This window comes from Lagopus leucura, unplaced genomic scaffold (assembly GCF_019238085.1).
Source record: "Lagopus leucura isolate 7727_CA_CO unplaced genomic scaffold, USGS_WTPT01 Super-Scaffold_100002, whole genome shotgun sequence".
Lineage (NCBI taxonomy): Eukaryota > Metazoa > Chordata > Aves > Galliformes > Phasianidae > Lagopus > Lagopus leucura.
In genome coordinates, this window is record NW_024962263.1 from 432912 (window position 1) to 452560 (window position 19649).

At 43.0% G+C, this 19649-nt stretch overlaps 1 protein-coding gene across 6 annotated transcripts in view; it reads right to left on the minus strand.

Moving 5' to 3' along the window:
• The window catches only part of TNS3 (tensin 3), a 223624-nt gene that overhangs the window by 99974 nt on the left and 104001 nt on the right, over nucleotides 1–19649 (minus strand). For all 6 annotated transcript variants that reach the window (XM_042869077.1, XM_042869079.1, XM_042869080.1 and 3 more), the window contains exons 6-7: nucleotides 12237–12286; nucleotides 7830–8010 (exon numbers count right to left, since the gene is read on the minus strand). In XM_042869077.1, the coding sequence (XP_042725011.1) occupies nucleotides 7830–8010; nucleotides 12237–12286 (231 nt within the window). The remainder of the gene's footprint in view (nucleotides 1–7829; nucleotides 8011–12236; nucleotides 12287–19649) is intronic.

Below are 19649 nucleotides of genomic sequence, written 5' to 3' on the forward strand. Positions count from 1 at the left end.
AATCAATTACCTAAAATTTTCAGAAAAGAAAATGGTGTGATTCGGTGAGAACTTTTCTATATCCATGTATCTTGGTATGTTTAAGATGAGTTTACAAATCACAATTGGTATTGGTCATCACTGTATCAGATGCCAAATTGAAATATGGGGACATAGCCAAGTTCCTGCAAAGCACAGAGCAGAGACCAAACTCAGATACTATAGTGGCACGTCAGAAGAAGGCATGGAACCAATGTTTCACATAAAGAAACAACAAAAAAAATGGCTATGGAATGTTTTCAAGAAAAGCATATGCAATAAATAGATGCAAGTGGAAGATTAATTGCATTCTTTTTAGCCCCTTTTTGTTTATTCAAGATACAGTTACTAATATTTTAGGAAGGAATTTTAAACACTAATCTTTAATTCTATGAAAAGTCCTAAAATTTAGGTCAATATCATCTAATAAATAAAAATGAAGTAATTAAAAGAAATGAGCAGAGCAAAATCAACTGCTCCATCCTATACACAGTGGAGAAGAAACATCCCCCAGTCTTGCACGTAATATGAAAGGTGTACTATGGTCGTTACAACTCTAAGTACCAGCAAGGCAAAAATTCACCAGTCTGGACCCATTTCAGTAAGGATAATGGACAGACAGAGCAAGCAAGCAAAACTGTTTTATCAGTCAGGAACAAATTTACGCACTGAAATCAGCAGAAGGCTGATGAGGGGTACACTGCAGGGCAAAGACACATACGGGCAAAACATGACATGAACTAAAATTAACATGAACAGCTCTAACTAGAAAAACTGCAGCACAGGTGAAAAGGTGGAGATCCTTCTACATTTTTACTTCAGTGTTTACTGGCCCTCAGAAATCCCAGACTCCAGAGGAAGGATGAATTCCTCTTGGTTGAGGAGGAGCTGGTCAAAGGTAATTTAGGCAAAATCAACGTCCACAAATCACAGAATCCTTAAAGTTGAAAGGGACCTTAAAAGGTCATCTAGTCCAACTCTCCTGCAACAAACAGGTACATCCACAGCTAGATCAGGTTGCCCAGAGCCTGATCCAGCCTCACCTTCAGAGTCTCCCATACTGAATCTCTGGACCACCTGTTTCAGTGCCTCACCACCCTCACTGTAAAAGACTTTTTCCTTATATCTAAACTAAATCTATCCTCCTTGATACAATTTCCCTTTGTTCTATCATAACAGACCTTGCCAGAGACACTTGGCTGTCCCCTTCTTTCCTGTAGCTCACTATTAGATACTCTCAGGCTGCTATCAGGACACTATGGAGCCTTATCTTCTCCAGGCTGAAAAGCCCCAGCTCTCCTCAGCCTGTCCTCGTAGGAGAGGTGTTCCATCCCTTGGATCACTTTTGTGGCCCTCCTCCAGAAGAGCTTCACCATGTCTGCTTAGCTCCCGTACTGAGGACTCCACGTCTGGATACAGAATTCCAGGTGAGGCCAGATCAGCACAGAGTAGAGGGCAGGATCACCTCCCTCAATCTGCTGGCTATGCTTCTTTTGACGCAGCCCTGTATATGGTTGACACTGCTGACAGCTTCCAGGACACATTATTGACTCACGTCCAGCTTACCATTCACCAGTACCTCCAGGTCCTTTTTGGCATGGCTGCACCCAATCCTTTCAACCTCCAGCTTGTACTGGTTGCTGCAAACTTGCTGAGGGTGCACTCAACCCTGCTGTCAGCGTCACTGATGAAGATATTAATGATATTAATGAGCGTATGTCTCAGCACTGCTTCCTGGGGACACCACTCATCACTAATCTCCACCCAGACATTGGGCCATTGACCGCCACTCTCTGGGCTCAACCCTGCATCCAGTTCCTCATTCACTGAGCAGCCTGCCCATCAGGTTGTATCACTCCAGTTTGGAGAGAAGGATGTTGTGAGGAACTGGGGCATAGGCCTTACTAAAGTCCGGACAGGTGACATCAGTGGCTCTTCCCTCATTCACTGATGCAGGTATGCCATCAGAGAAGGCCACCAGGTTGGTCAAGCAGGATTTGCCCTTGGTAAAGCCATGCTCATTCTCCCATATCTCTTCCCAGTCTTCCACGTGCTTAGCATAGCTTGCAGGAAGTTCCATGGTCTTTCCTGGTACAGAAGTGAGACTGAGAGGTCGGTAGTTCCCAGGGTCATCTTTTCTGCCCTTCTTAGAAATGGTGTGATGTTGCCTTTCTTCCAGTCACCAGGGACTTCACCTGATTGCCATGACTTTTCAAGTGTCATTGAGAGTGGCTTGGTGACTACATCAGCGAATTCCCTCAGGACTCTGGGACGCATCTCATAGGGACCCATGGACTTGTGGGTCTTCAGGTTCCTCAGGTGGTCACAAAGTGGTTTTTGCTTACAGCAGGAGGGACGTTGCCACCCCAGTCCCCTCCTACCACGCCACACGTCTGAGGGCTGTGTGACAAGCAGTTACCACAGAAGACCAAGGCAAAAAAGAAGAGTTATTAAGTATGTCAGCCTTCTCCTTCTCTGTTGTTACTGGCTTGCCTGTGTCACTCACTGGCGGAGGGGGAGATGGAGGAGAGGTGGTATGCCCTCCTGGACTGTCCTTTTCTGGCAGAGATGCCTGTAAGAAGCCTTTCTTGTTCTTCTTGGCATCCCTTGCAGAGTGTAGCTCAAGCTAGGCCTTGGCTTTCCTGACCCCAACCCTACAGCCTAGCAGATTCCTCATGCTCTTCCCACAGTACCTGACCCTGTTTTCACTCCCTGTGCATTTTCTTCTTGGTCTTCAGATTGCCTACAGCTTGCCATGCCACTTTTCCAGCAGATGTCTGGTTGGTTGAAGGTTATATGCCACTGTCACACACAGTGAGGAAATTAATTCCTTAACTCAATGGATTGTGGCAGCCTGTTGACTAATGTGTTCTAATAAACCAGATATAACTCACACATACTGGTATATGGAATTCTATGGAAGAGGTCCATAATTATATCAAAGAGCTAGCTATCATGGAAGACATCTATGAGGACACTTTTGAGAGTCCCAAGTGAGACAAATTCACTGCAGAGATGAGAGACTTAATTCCATGGCAAGCTTCTCCCCATCACTGTGGGACACTTACTGATCTTAAATCCTTTGGTGGTTTCTGAGGCCACAATTCAACAGGCCGCTCAATTAGTGGTCAACGTCAGAGAAACCAAGTGCCTAAGATCAAAGCACAATACTAGAGCAATATGGAAAAAGGAATACCATCCTCAGGAAGTACAAGTCTGAAGACAAACCTCCATCTGAGGATTCTGCAGTCAGGGCCTGTGAGAGTTCCTTGCAGGCAAATGTGGAATGATCTCATATGGGCTTAAGGTACAACTTAATAAGATTGATAAACAACCCAACCACGTCCTCCTAAACCTGTGGAGACAATCAGAAGAGAAACTATGGTTTACACCTTCCCCCACAAGACTGGAAGGTATCAGGACTACAGACAGGATTACTCCACAGGCACAGAAGCTGGAAGACATCATAATACCATTTAAGAACTGTCAGCCATGTCAGGGGAACCTGGGCAGCCACAGCTGGGCCTCCAGAATAATAAGACACAGGGATTTCTCAGTTCATGGCATGAAGGAGAGGCCAAGGTTCCCCAAGAAGTAGGGTCTCCAAAGGAGACCAGAGGCCCTACATTAAGGTGATAATATACTAGTTCTGAAAAAATGTACAAAGAATATTGGCTTTAGTAGACACAGGAGCTGAGCTGTCTATAGTTTATGGTGATTTGTCAAAGTCTTCCAGTATATGAGCCACTATAGGAGGATGTGGTGGAAAAATGATCCCTGAAATGCAAAGCAGGGATTAAAATTGGGTGTTGGATGTCTGCCTCCTCAAGAGTAAAAGTATCTACTTCACCAATAAAGGAGATAAATTTGGGCACAAATATATTGTGGGGACTGACTCACCAAACTTGTATCGGAAAGCTCAGGTTCCAAATTAGGAGAACTGTTGTCTGGACAGTACAGTCAATCCTATGGGGCTACCAACACACACACCCATTTGGGTGCCCCAGCCACACAGGATCACTAATATGAGACAGTATAGACTCCAGGAGGTCAGGAATAAATCACTTGAACAATACAAGAATTGGATAAGGTAGGAATCATAAGACAAGTACATAGGCCCTATAACTCCCCTATACAGCCAGTCCAGAAACGAGATGGGACCTGGCAAATGACAGTCTACTACTGAGAATTGCACAAGACCCCACCAGCAATTCAAATGGCAGTACCCAGTATCGCCACTCTCCTGGACACATCGAGTGTCAGAAACCTACCATTCTATTCTAGATCTAGCTAATGCATTCTTCAGTATCCTCAGGGCTTGAGAACAGCCCTGAGAAGGATTTGGAAGTGTAAACTGATGACATATTCCGCACAAGCTGGCAATGTGCACTCAGAAGACCAACTGTATCCTGGGTTGCATCAAGAGAAGTGTGACCAACAGGCTGAGGGAGGTGATTTTGCCCCTCTCCTCTGCTCTTGTGAGACTCTACCTGGAGTATTGTGTCCAGTTCTGGGGTCCCCAACACAAGAAGGACATGAAGCTGTTGGAGCTGGTTCAGAGCAGAGCCACAAAGATGACCAGAGGGCTGGAGCACTCTCTCTACAAGAACAGGCTGAGAAAGCTGGGGCTCTTCAGCCTTCAGAAGGGAAGGCTCTGGGTGGACCTCAGAGCAGCATTCCAGTACCTGAAGGGGGTAAAGGAATGCTATAGACAGACTTTTTAGAAGGATGTGTAGCAAAAGGACAAGGGGAAATGGTTCTAAAATGGAAAAGGGTAGACTAGATAATAATAAGAAATTCTTCACTGTGAGGGTGGTGAGACACTGGGACAGGTTGCCCTGAGAGGTTGTGGATGCCCCCTTCCTGGAATTATCAACATCAGGCTGGATGGGACTTCGAACAACCTGGTCTGGTGGGAGGTACGCCTGCCTATAGCAGGGGGGTTGGAACAAGATGATCTTAAAGGTCCCTTCCAACCCACACTTTTTGCAAAAGATGACAGAAGGACATATAACTGAAAACTACGGACTCTTTACAACACGATGGGCAAAACTGTATCTGTGCTGCCACATGAAATAATATCAGTTTTGTGGCACGCTACATCTCCGCAGTGACTATGATCATTAATTAGATAGTAAGGATAGCTTGACTGGTTCATGTTACGAATGGGCGGAGTGTATGGAAACCATTAGGTCATGGCCTGAATCAGTGACTGAGCACCTGGTGAGGGGGTGAAACCAGCCCTGGGAGCACAGGTGAAAGCAATTCACCTCTGTGACTGGAAGGGGTGGACGCAGAGTCTGTTCTTCACTAATCCCATTTAAGGGCTGGCATCCACAAGGGAAGCATCCCCTCACTCAGAAATCACCTCCTTTGGAGTATTTGGCAAGCCTTGATCCTTGGAAAGGCATAAGTGATTCCTTCTTTATTACTAGACTGTGACATCTGCCCTTATTGGGTGACACAAAAATGGTTTAAAGCAGCTTTATCTGCTACTGCCTACCTATATACCATCCTACATCTCATCATGGGAAGGCTCACTACATCTCCCTGTCAAGGAGAAATCATATTTAATCAACTTGGTAGCTTTCTGTGATGTCATCACCAGCTGGATAGATGAGAGGAGAGAGTGGATGTTATATAACCTGACTTCAGCAACGCTTTTGACAAGTGTTGTCTCCCACAACATCCTTGTAATGAAGTTTAGGAAGGGCTGACTGATAGAGCTCAGCTGGTCATGATCAATGGAGCAGAGTCTAGCTGGACACCTGTAATTAGCAGTGCTCCTCAATGGTCAGTACTGGGACTGGTCTTGTTCAATATCTTCAATCAGTGACCTGGATGAAGGGACAGAGTCCACCCTCAGCAAGTTTGCTGATTATACAAAGCTGGGAGAAGAGGCTGATACACCAGATGGCTGTACTGCCATTCAGCGAGACCTGGACAGGCTGAAGAGTTGGGTGGGGAGAAACCTTGTGATGTTCAACAAGGACAAATACAGGGTCCTACCATCTGGAGAGGAATAAGTGCATGCATCAGTATAGGTTAGGGGCCGACCTGTTGGAAAGGAGCTCTGCTCTTAGGAAAAAGACCTAAGAGTCCTAGCGGGTAACAGGTTGGCCATGAGCCAGCAGGGTGCCCTAGTGGCCAAGAACTCCAACTGTATCCCAGGTGTATTAAAAAAAAGAGTGTGGCCAGCAAATTGATGAAGGTGATCTACCCCCCTGCTCTGACCTGATGAGAACACATCTGGAATACTGTGTCTAGTTCTGGGCTATGTGCACTGAAACAAGAGAGGGATCTTCTAGAAAGAGTACAACGGATGGCCACAGAGATGATTAGGGGCCTTGAGCATCTCTCCTGTATGAAGAAAGGCTGAGAGATCTCATACTCCTGAGTCTGAAGAAGGGTAAGAGAGGATGTCATTAATGTTTACAGATATCTCAAGTGTGGAAGTCAAATTGATGGAGGCAGATCTTCTTGATGGCATGCAGCAATAGAACAAGAGGCAAGGGGCAAGAGTTGGAACACAGAAAGTTCCATGCAAACACGAGGAAAAACTTCTTTGCTGCAAGAGTGACAGAACACTGGACAGGTTGCTCAGAGAGATAGAAGTCTCATTTTTTGCAGATTTCAAGACCTGTCAGAACAACTTTCTGTGCAACCTACTGCAGGGAATCTATTTCAGCAGAGGGGCTGGACTTGATGCATCTCCAAAGGTCCCTTCCAACCCCTCCTATTCTGTGATTCTATAAAAACTGCGGTGTAGCCAATGTATTTTTTTCTTCTTACAAATAGTAGAAGTGGGTTTGGAGCTCATTTTCCTTTTACAGAAGAACTGATTATTAATTTAGTCTACAGTATTTACCATCTGGTTCTTAATAACTAGAACATAAATAGTTCACTGCTCACAAACTTCTCAGTATGCTCCTACGTACACATGCCTAACTAGCTTCCTCTTCCTCTTTCCTCTTTCTGTCTATGAGCCACAGCAGAAACAATTAACAGATAAATAAATCTGGAGGAGTATAGCAAGACAAGAAATTACAAATACTGATATAATTTCTGCTAGCTGAAGCCCTGATCAAGTGAAAGCATAAAACTATTCTAATCGGCATGTTCTCAAAACAAGCAAGTATAATAAACGTATTTTAGGTTACAGATGTATTAGGCAGAAAACAGTGTATGAAAGTAAGTTCAGATCATCATCCAAAATAATACTCTGCATGCAGAGCTCCTCTGAGATTTGCTCACAGCCTAATTTTGTACAGAAAAAGAAATAGCAGGAAGAAAATCAAGTTAATGAGAAAAAGCTAGACAGAACATTGTATACCGGACAAATACAGTAACCCTAATTTTCTCTGTTACAGTTTGACAACACACACAAGCAGAGACAGCCCAAGCACCATCACCAGAGACCATGAGATGCCTAAGCCAAGTACCCAGATTTAGCTGATTGCTTAAAAAAAAAAAAGCATTCCACACACACTGCAGCATATGGATCTTTTAAAAGTATGCTTTGGACAAGTCAGTGCAATTGTTCTACAGTATTTGATTACCTACTATACAAACAGTGACTGCAAGGGATTGCAGTGACAGTGTTTTTAATATCTGTCTTACCTAATAGCTTAAAACATTACCAAAAATCCAGTTCTGGCTTACAAAACTCTAAAGGTTTCTATGATTCTATGACAGGTGGACCAACAACATTTTAGGTAAGTGATTTATAGTTTATAGCAGTACTCGTGACCCTACAAGTGGTCTTCCTGCAAGACAGAAGAAGATGCAGCACAAAAAACTGATACACATACCAGGTAATTATTCCCATGTTTGGATTTGAGCATTCGTGTTACATCTTGTAGGTTGTGGAGGTAAGTTTCCTCAGAACTGTCAGCAGGAAAGGATACAGCAATGATCCGTTCTGTGATGTAAGTGAGGTCAAGTTCATAGCCTTCCTCCATAATGTGATCAAAGTCTGCACTTTGGCACTTTCTGTGAAGAAATTAAACAAGGCAGTTCAGAACAAAGCAGCAGAGGACAGATAGTATATTAATGAGAAGAACTGCAACTTGGACTCATACCATCAGCATCTGATGTTTTTCAGAATTTACACTGAAAATAAAAGATTACTGAATACTATAAAGCTCAAATTCTTCAGTATGTAAATGAAGTAGCCAAATACCAGAGTTCTTCACATTAAAAATATAATGGAAAAAAACCTCTGCAATCAATAATATAGAAAAGCAATACAGTTAATGCAAGCAATTTTTATAAACTCCAGCACAAAAAAAAGTAGGAGTTGAAAAACAGAAACAAAAACAAAAAGCCCACAGTATACAAACATGATTGCATATATCTCTCCTTCTATAGAATTCTACAAATGCTTTCTGAACTGGTAGATTTACTGGTTGTCTATAAAACACTGCAGACAGACTCCATCTGTCCTCAGTACTAGGGAAAGTTATGGAGCAAATCATCTTGGATGAGATTGCACAGCATGTGCCCACGTGGTATCCAGGGGATCAGGCCCTGCCAGCAGAGGTTCGTGAAAGGCAGGTTGTGCTTGACCAACCTCATCTCCTTCTATGACTGGGTGACCAGTCTGGTAGATGAGGGAAGGGCTGTTGATGTAGTCTTCCTAGACTTCAGCACAGCCTTTGACACGGTCCCTCACAGTATTCTCCTGGGTGCCTGTGGCCTGAACAGGTACACTCTTGTTTGGGTAAGGAACTGGCTGAGGGCTGTGCCCAGCGGGTCGTGGTGAACAGAGTTAAGTCCAGCTGGCGACCTGTTTCAAGTGTGTCCCCCAGGGCTCAGTGCTGGGGCCATCTTGTTTAATATCTTTACTGATGAGCTAGATGAGGGCACTGAGTACACGCTCAGTAAGTTTGCAGATGACACCAAGCTGGGAGGTGGTGCTGATCTGCCTGAGGGTAGGGAGGCCCTGCAGAGGGATTTAGATAAGCTGGATCGCTGGGCTGAGGTGAATGGGATGAGGTTCAACAAGGCCAAGTGCTGGGTCCTGCACTTTGGGCACAATAACCCCATGCCACGTTATAGGCTTGGGGATGAGTGGCTGGATGAGTGTGAAGAAAGAAGGACTTGGGGGTGTTGGTTGATGCTCGGCTGAACATGAGCTGACAGTGTGCTCAGGTGGCCAAGAGGGCCAATGGCATCCTGGCCTGCATTAGAAATGGTGTGGCCAGCAGGAGCAGGGAGGTGAGCATCCCCTGTACTCAGCTCTGGTGAGGCCGAAAGGAAAGATGTTGAGGTCCTGGAGTGTGTGCAGAGAAGGGCAACGAAACTGGTGAGGGGTCTGGAGCACAAGTCTTACGAGGAGCAGCTGAGGGAGCTGGGATTGTTCAGTCTGGAGAAGAGGAGCTCAGGGGAGACCTCACTGCACTCTGCAACCTCCTGAAGGGAGGCTGTGGTGAAGAGGGATTTGGCCTCTTCTCCCAGGCAACGAGCAGGACATGGGGTAATGGCCGCAAGTTTTATCAGAGAAGGTTTAGATTAGACATAAGGAAGAACTTTTTCTCTCAGAGAGTGGTCAGGCACTGGAATGGCTGCCCAGGGATGTGGTGGAGTCGCCGTCCCCGGCAGTGTTCAAGAGGCGTCTGGATGACATGCTGCGTGATGTGGTTTAGTGCCTGTGGTGGCAATGGTGATGAGGAGACGGTTGGACTGGATGATCTTATAGGTCGTTTCCAACCTTGTGATCCTATGATTCTATGATCTTGACATCTGCTCTGAGTAACACTTGGTGGTGGATCTAAAACTAGCCCCCAAACTGTAACACACTCTAATCTAATGCAATTAATCTCACAGCGTTAGTCAGTCTGCTACTTTTCCAGGTTGAGTGTGAAAACAGGCACCTTACCTGATCCTTCTTAATGGAATAATCAGAAAATGACAGTCATAAATTAGGTTTGAATGGGGAAGGGAATAAAAATGGACCTGCTATGATGAGCTTAGGAGCAGCACTCCAGAGTCAGGGGTGAGACCAATAGCCCAGATGAAGTGCATCTACACTAACGCACACATGGGCAATGAACAAGAGGAGTTCAAAGTCACGGTGCAACAGGAGAACTATGACTCAACTGCCATCACTGAAACATGGTGGAATCATTCTCAGGATTGGTGTGCTGCAATGGAGGGCTCTTTAGAAGAGATAGGCAAGGAAAGAGGGGCAGTGGGGTGGCTCTCCATGTCAGAGAGCGTGTCAACTGAATAGAGCTCAGTACTGGAAACTATAACATAGAGTCATTATGGGTGAGGGTAAGGGAAAGGCCAACAAAGCTGACACTCACAATGACTCGAATGACGTCCTAGTAGGAGTTTGTTATAGACCACTCAACCAGGACAAAGAGACAACATGTTCTTTCTATAGGCAGCTTGCAGAAGTCACGTCAGTAGTGCTGGTTCTTGTGAGGGAGTTCAACTCACTCAGCATCTGCTGGAAATACAGCACAGAGAAAGCAGTCTAGGAAGTTCTTGGAGTGCACAGAAGAGGACTTCCTGATACAGATGGTAAGAGAGCCTACTAGAGAAACACTCTGTTAGATCTGCTGTCTACAGAGAAGGAATGGTCAGAGATGTGGTGGCTGGAAGCTGTCTTGGGCATAGTGACTATAAAATTAGGGTCAGAAAAAATGGTACCCTGGAATTCTGGAGGCAACACTTCTGTTTAGAACAGATAAGAGAACCCCTTGGGAGTCAGTCCTGAAAGGCAAAGAGGTAGAGGATGGCTGAACACTGTCCAAGAAGAAATCTTAAAGGCACAGGAACAGGCTATCCCCATGAGCCATAAGATGAGTGGTGGGGAAGACAACTGGCCTGGCAGAACAGGGAGCTTTTGCTGAGACTTAGGAAAAAAAAAAAAAAAAAAAGAGTATATGATTTTTGGAAGAAGAGTCAGGCAACCTGGGAAGAGTATAAGGATGCCATTAGGATATGCTGAGGGAGAATTATAAAGCAGAAGGCTAGCAAGAACTTCATCTGGCCACCACTGTTAAAGATAAGAAAAAAACGTTTTTACAAATATATTAACAGCAAGAGGGGAGCCAAGGAGAATCTCCTGTGTTTATCGGATGCAGCAAGGAACACTGTCACTGGGGACAAAGAAAAGTCTGTGGTTCTCGATACCTTCTTTATTTCCATCTTTAACAGTTACACCACTTATTCCCAGGGTGCTCAGCCCCTTGAGCTGGAACACTAGGACAGGGAGCAGAATATCCACAACTTAGGAGGAATCAGCGAGCTGATACTCCAACTGGGCTGTCACATGTCCATGAGGATGGACAGAATCCACCCAAAGGTATTGAGGGAGCTTGCAGAGTTGACTGCTAAACCACTTTCCATCATTTATCAGCAATTTAAGTCAACTGGGGGCAAAAATGGACCTGGGGGTCTTAGCTGACAGCCAACTGAACATGAGCCCGCAACATGCCCAGGTGACCAAGAAGGTCAATGCTGTCCTGGCTTGTATCAGAAACAGTGTAGTCAGAAGGACTTGAAACTAGTGAGGCCACTCCGTAAGTATCGCGTTCGGTTTTGGGTCCCTGACTACAAGAAAGACACTGAGGCTCTAGAGCATGACCAGAGAAGGGCAGCAAACCCAGTTAAGGGTCTGGAACACAAGTCTTATGAAGAGAGGCTGAGGGAACTGGAATTGTTTAGTCTGGAGAAGAGGAGGCTTAGAAGATCTTATCCCTCTCTATAAGTACTTGAAAAGATGCTGTAGCAAAGCGGGGATCAGCCTCTTTTTCCAACTAACTAGAGATAGAACATGAGGGAATGGCCTCACACTGCACCAGGGGTGGTTGGATATTAGGAGAAATTTTTTCTCAGAAAGAGTGCTGAGATACTGGAAAGGGCTACCCAAGGAGGTGGTGGAGTCACCATCTCTGGAGGTGTTCAAAAAGGACAGATGTCACACTGAGAGCCATGGTCTAGAGTAACTAAGGCATAGCTTGATGGTTGGTCGAAAACATCTTAATGTTTAATGTCTTTCCAATCTTAATGATCCTATGAAAAGGCAAAAATAAGCTCTTCATGTATGCCCAGTTCTTTTCTCAGAGGACTGTAAAAATGTTCTTTGCACAGCAGAATATGTCTTGCAGAAGACTGTTCTTAAAAATCTAAACCACAAATAACAAAAGCTAAAACATTATAGCAATATGTGACATTATCACACCAAATGTTAAAGAAATACCTACTGTGATCCTTTGTCACAACTGAAAGAGTTCTTCAAAACACTGCAGGAATTCTGGAACAAATAAAACAGATCAATACAGTCACTTTCTTGTTGTGTTTTTACGTCCATGTTAACCCAACTTTATTATGATCTTACTGTGGAAAATTATAACAATAATAGAGAGCAACATTTTCTTAAGTTTTAACCACAACTGTAAACAGTCTGAGATTATGACCAGTTTATGTCCAGCTCTTCATGCAGAACATATCTGGAGTCACTACTGTCAGAACGTACTGGTTGTCTAACACAGTTAAAGTCTTGTGTGCTTTCCATGGTACCTCTGCACTACGATGAGAACAGACGTTCAGTGGATATCTGAGAAACTGGAGCTTGTATTTCTGTGTAAACCCATTAAGCTGCTATTGTGAAAATACTAGAAAACATACTCAATTTATTCCACTATCAGTACTGCAAGTCTGAGCGGAAGAAACAGAATAAATGATTTTGCTTTGCGAGAATTTACTGTGCCATTTCTGTAATCTCTTTTCTTCAGTAACAGCAAACATGTATTAGAGTGCCATAATTTTCTCCCACATGAACCTTATTAATAGCATTTCTCTAATTAAATTTTGGCTGTCTCAGAATTAAGTATTAATGTGATAGTCACCTAAGCTCCCTTTGCACACAATGGAGAGAAATGAAGACACCCAGAGGGACAGGATTGCTTATATAGTATAATTTTTAGGGAAAAAAAAAAAAAAGATAGCTGTTGCTGCACTAGCATTAAATAAAAGCAGAGAAGATATTTAACATGTAGACATCTTTTTATACAGAAAATCAGAAATTCATTTTAATATCAAACATCAGTAACTTCATTAGGAGAAAGACTTCATTATCTTCCTGCCCTGAATTTATATTGAGTACACAGAAGAATGCACAGACAAGATTACACACAGGAAGTGTAAAAGCTGGAACACTAATAAACTACCTATTTTGGCTACACATACTATGTATTTCCAAACCGAGTGACTTCTGCCAGGCTTTAAAACTTTCTACTCAATGGTCTAAAGCAAGGACACAGCCAAGCACATGACTAGCATGTCCCCTCCCAGAATTTCTGGGTGTCAGCTGTTTCTGTCGGTTCTAAACAAGTGCATCTGATGGCATAAGGTGCACCTCACTGAAGTGCTTGGTTCCAGTTCCACAAGTTCCTCTTAAGTAGAACTACAAAAAACAGGAAAATTTTGTGGTATTTTCAGCTGCTTTTTATTCAATCCGTTCTTAGGATCTCGAAGACTGCAGGTAATACTCCATGGGTGCTACAGTAAGTAAATAACTATAATAAGTTTTTACAGCATTCCTCACAAAAGGAAACTCTGTAATCTGTACAGAACAGAAAGGCACAGGGAAGACCATGCATAAAGGGAAAATCATCCCCATCCATGGGCAGCCATTTAAGACAGCAACTGCAGGCTGGTACTCCCCAGAAATGGATGATTTTGAAGAAAATCTTGTGAAACTAGACCTGATTTTCATTTAGTGCTGAGATATAACAGGGAACAAAAAATAATGGCTCAAAATGGGCTGTTTAATTACACTGTGATAACAAAATTGCAGTAGTAATTAGAATACATCCAGTGGAAACAGTACTTTGCTAGTTGCCAATAGGATAGAATACCCAGATACTGTTCTTCCTTTGAGTTTCTCACACAGCTCTTTTCTCCTGTTTCAAGGGAATTGCCTGGCAATGCAAACAGTATATCAGTCACCTGAGAGGCAGATTTCTGAATGCAGATAACTTTAATTTACCTACAAACTCATTGTTAATGATTTTTAGGCATACAGACACCCAGATAAAATCCAATTATATAAAAAATATCCTTAAGTAACAAAAGAGAGTTATTTGGCCATATAAATTTAGCTACAGTCTTTCCACAAAAGCCAGGGGTGAAGCAATTGCTTTTCAAGTGACAACTGTCTTCTCTCTAGATACAGAATCATGTCACAGAGCAACAGTTTCAGTGGGTCCTGTCTCATTGCCCTTTCCCTGTGAAAACTCAAGTGACGCAGCTCTTTCTTTTCACAGCCTTCTTACTGACCCTTTTATCCTTTTGGCTCCAATTTGTTGTTCTACCCACTTCGGAGTACTGCAGAAAAAACAGGACAATGAACTACACCAATCATTCAGGTGTTTCATGATGATGACTCCTACTGAAACAGCTAAAGAAAAAAAGCTGCAGTAAAACATAAGCTTCTATTTGTTGGATGAGAACCAAAATTTGCATAATCTTTCGGTGCCTGTTTTTAGATTGATTTCTAATGTGATAAGGAAAAAATGTGCACTGTGAATATAAATGTCTTTCTGTTACTGTATATCTATTTTTACAGAAAATATTAAAAAATATAAATAAAACTGCTTTGGAGTTGACTCTCCAGAACTTTTATCATCACTTCTACTACAAGTTGCTATTTGTTTAGTAGCACTCCCTGTTTTCATTCTGTACACTGAACCTGTAAAAATAGCTATCTGGTCCCTGGTGTATAGTAACAGTAAAAGCAAAGAAAGATGTGCCCTCTGCAAGGACGGCAGAAAGGACAATCCAAGCAACTACTGACCCACCACCTTTCCTCACCTCTGTGCTAGGGAAGATCATGGATCATGTCCTCCTGGAAGCCATGCACATAACAAATGGGAGGCAAACCAAGTTCTGCCTGACCAACACCAGCAGCCTACTATGATGGTGTAACTGTGTCACTGGACAAGGGAAGAGCCACTGCTATCACTTATCTGGACTTCAGTAAGGCCTCTGACACAGTCCCCCCACAATATCCTTCTCTCCAAATTGAAAAGACATTGATTCAACAGGTGGACTAGTTCAGTGGATGAGGAACAGGCTGAGAGATTGTGCCCAAAGAATGGTGGGAAAAGGCTCTACGTTCAGACAGTTCAGTGGTGATGTCTCTCAGGGGTCAGCACTGGGATGCTCTTCAATATTTTCATCACTGACATAACAGTGGAATTAAGTACACCCTCACCTCTGGGATGCCACACAGAGAGATTTAGACAGGTTTGACCAAAGGGCCCAGAAGAACCTCACGAGGTTCAACAAATCCAAGAGCAAGGTCTTGTACTTCGGTTGCAGCAACCCCCCTTATAAGCTGGGGATGAAAGGGTGGAGCACAGCTCTGCCAATTAGAAACTAGGGGTACTGGTGGATGGGAAGCTGAACATGAGCCAGCAATGTTTCCTTGCAGCCCAAAAATACAGCCACAACCTGCGCTGCCTCAACAGCAGCATGGCCAGCAGGTCAAGAGAGGCGATCCTGCTCCTCTACTCTAAACTAGTGAGACCCCACCTGGAGTACTTCATCCATGTGTTGAGTCCTCAGTAAAGGAGAGAAAGAACCTGCTGCAGCCTGTCCTGACAAGGGCTATAAAAATGATCGAAGGGATGGAACATCTCTCCTACGAGGCTGTTTAGACTGGAGATAAGAAGGTTCCAGAGAGACCTGATAGCAGCCTGTCAAGATCTAAAGGGCAGCTGTAAGAAAGAAGGGACAGATTCTGATTCTTTGATACAGTTAAGGGGGAATAGTTTTAAACTGTAAGAGGGAAGATTCAACCTGGATATAAGAAAAACATTTTTTACAATAAAGTTAGTGAAGCACTGGAGCAGTTTGTCCAGAGGTGATGGATGCCCTGTCCTGGGAACATTCAAGTTCACACTGGACCATACTGGCTCTGAGTAACCTGATCTAGCTGTAGTTGTCCCAGTTCATTGCAAGAGAGTTGTACTAAAAGACTTGTAAAGCTCCTTTCCAACTCAATTCTATGATTTGATGAAGTAACAGTGACTACAGAATTTACAAATCCCAGCTTGATGTCGTCCTGGTAAGACCAGCCTGACCTCTAGTTGCTAGCAAAGCTGCTTCCATGATTCTTCCCTAAAAAATATAACCAAGACAGGCCAGGCTGTCCTGTACAAGTGAACTGTAGGGCTCTGTCGTTTAGTTCTGGGGCACTTACATTAGGGGATTCATCTGCCAATCTGATTGGGACAGCAAAAAAATCAAGCAAGGCAGAAAGATCATTTTCCAACTCACTCAGACTCAGAAGAGCACCTATGCCCAAACCTTAAAAGCTTCTTAGACATCTGGGTGTTCAACCCACTTCCTCTTTGCCTCTTTAAATAACTGAAGTTTGTAATTAAGAAAAGGCCCGTAACAGTTTTATTCTATGGGTCCTTAAATAAGAATACTGAATGTGCTCAAAGTCCATACTTAAGAATGGAATATAGTTAATGCTTAGTTAAGCAAAGAAATTCATCAACACTTCAACACTGTCATTAAGGGAAGCAGATAAGCAGATCAGAAGAAAGCTAGCAATCACATGGTGTTTACTCCATCTCCGAGGCAGTGTGACACTGGAAGTACAGAAAAAGCCAATCTTGTTCCACTGAAAGTGCATTCAGGGATTATTATTTTTTTAAATAAAGACAGACCATGTTGCTATTTCAATCATCTCTCCTCATATTAATATAAAGCTGCAGCAAAGACGACTTTTATACAATTCGTAAGAAATCTTTTCACTTGCATACAAATGGTGGAAGAGATAGCAGAAAGGACAGTAAAAGCTACTGTGAAAGCCTTATCCAGCTAGATTCTTTCTAAACAGAACAAAGTCCCCAGGAAAGTAAAAGCCCAAGTAGCATGATGAGCTTTGCACATTGCTACCATCCCTTTTCTGTATGTAAACTTCTACCTAAGGCACAGCTCTTACCTTACAGCTGCTTCACACAGCTCCCTACAAGAGCAGAGTTGCACTGGAAAACTTACTATGTCTGTATTGAAGTGTTATCATATTAAGGATTATGTAAGGAATTCAAACTAAAACAACTTACATGCACTACCTGTGGTTGCAGTACAGTTTCATAACCACTTCAAAGATCTGAATGAGTTTTCTGATGAATACTACCCACAGGCAATTAAACTAAGCACAGAAGATGCAGTAGGACACAAGAATATCCACATAAATTCACACCAAATGCATTAAGGAAGAGCTCTGTACAAGTCCTGTACAGCACGACTTTGTAACACCTAACCCGAAATTCCGCTGTGTATAAACTTGATTTCCTCACCCTGTAAAAACAACAGTGATGTCCACAGTGGAAAGAAAATAATGTGGTGGCAAAAAGGAAGACTTCAGAAGAAGATCCCTTGAGTTTCTGTCTGACTTAGTTGAAGATGCAAACTGAAACAAACTTTCATCCCAGATTTAGCCCCTTACTAAGAGGTAACTACATGTCCTGATGCACTTAATTCTTGGAAAGAAAGAAACAAAACCAAAACTTAAAATAAGAAGCCTCATTTATTTGGTTCTAATATGTTCACATTAAAATGCAATAAAATGTTGGTTCTGGCACTGTATAGAACTCAAGCAAATTCTCTATGTTGATGATTACACAGCTTTCATGCAAAGCAACAGCGGCTGATGTGAGAAACATTCTTTTGTAGCCACATCGGTGGGTGAAAGCAATAGTTTTTCCTCTCCTGGACCAGACATTATAGAGCAAGATGGAAAGGAGATGGAAGAAGAGAGAAGAAATCCCAGAGCAAAAAAATATATATATTCAGCCAGGTTAAATCAATCTCTTCCAATTTTGTGAAGAAAACAAAAGGAGAACAAGAGTATATGATGGTTTCACACTAAGCTCCACCACACTTCTCTTTCGATCCCCCTCCTCAGAACATCACAAGGAGAACATATGATGAATAAAGGCTCAAAGGTTGAGGTAAGTACAGGGAGATCACTCACCAATTACCATCACAGACAAGAAAGACTTTGCATGGGGAGATTAATGCAATTTATTGCCAAATAATAACAGACTAGACTATAGATTGGAACAGTGAGGACTCAAAGCAATTTGAAACACCTTCCTTCATCATCCATCTATTCTACTTCCTTCAAGCGGTGCAAGGGAACAGGGAATGGAAACTGCTGTCAGTCCATAACACTTCAGCTCTGCTATTCCTTCATCTTTACTCTCATCCCCTGCTCCATCGTGGGATTCATCCCATGGGATGCTGTCCCTCCCAAACAGATCCAATGGGGGCTTCCCACAGTTTTTCAAGAACTGCTGCAACGTGGGTTTGTATCACAGGCCCATCCTTCAGGAGCAGACTGACAGGTCTGAGACTTCCTGCTCCACCACATGCTCCTCTCTACTGGCTGCAGCTCTAGGGCCTGCTCCTGGCTCATCCAGGCAGTAGCTACATCTAGCCCTACTGTCCGTAGACACCACTTTCTTATGAATCCCACAGTCTTCCAGCTTTATACATCTCCTGTTTTCCCAAACAGGAAATAGTCATTCCTAGTGCATTAGTTGGTAACTCTCTTCTCTTCTCCTATAACCTGCTCACATGCATCCATGTTCTGAGTACCAGTCTGTGGGAAGTAGCTAGTAAATATTTCAGGCACTGTATCAATAGAGCAATATTAACCAGTGCAAAATACACTAGATGAGAATGAGAATGCACAGCTGAAAAAAATGCCAACAGCCTACCAGTAAGACTGTCTTCTAAGTGGCTGGCTGTGCATGAGCTACAGAAAAAAGAAAAAAATCCCTGAGAGAAGATGCATCTCAGCTTGTCTAATAAGTTATCAGTATAAAGTGAAAAGCCTCCAGCTCTTTCAGATGTAACAGAAGAAAACTAAAAGTTCTCAATTAACAGAAAATCGTCTGTAATTATCTTCCTCGCAGTAAGTTCGCTAGAAATCTGTGGGCACTATTATAGATGCAACTAAAGAGATGGCCTGAGTTGTAGAAAAAACATCATTGCTACCCCAAGAAAACAAACTGTACCCCTAATAAAGAAACCTCTGTGAAAGCCTCCTGCCTATATACATATGCAGCCAAGGATCAGAACTCTTAACATTCTGCAACTGACACCAGAAGAAGCTGCAATGCTGAACTACAGACAACAATGGAAAACAAAAGCAACGTACACAAGACGACATCATGAAACAGATGTTCATTTACTGCAATAGAGCTGTTCTGAATGGAATAACGAATTGGTGAAGACCATGCTTTCAAGTCTTTCCTTCTGCTTCTTTTAAATGTCAATTTCATCTTTACAGAGGTGAATCAAATACCTGCACCACAGAGTTAACTATACATATCTCCCACAACTTATTTCAGCATCAAAGAAACTTGACATCTCTAATGAAATGACAAAGGATCCCAAACATTCTTTTGTTCTTTCCTTGTTTTACTTATTTCAGAGACTGCGATAAAAGTATATTTATAAGTGCTATCAGTATGGAAATATGCAATACTTCCCATTTGCAGAAATTTCTACATCACTTAGCAGATCAAAATCTACTGCACTAAATGCATTTACTACCACTTGTACCATTAATGCTACAGCAGCAATGA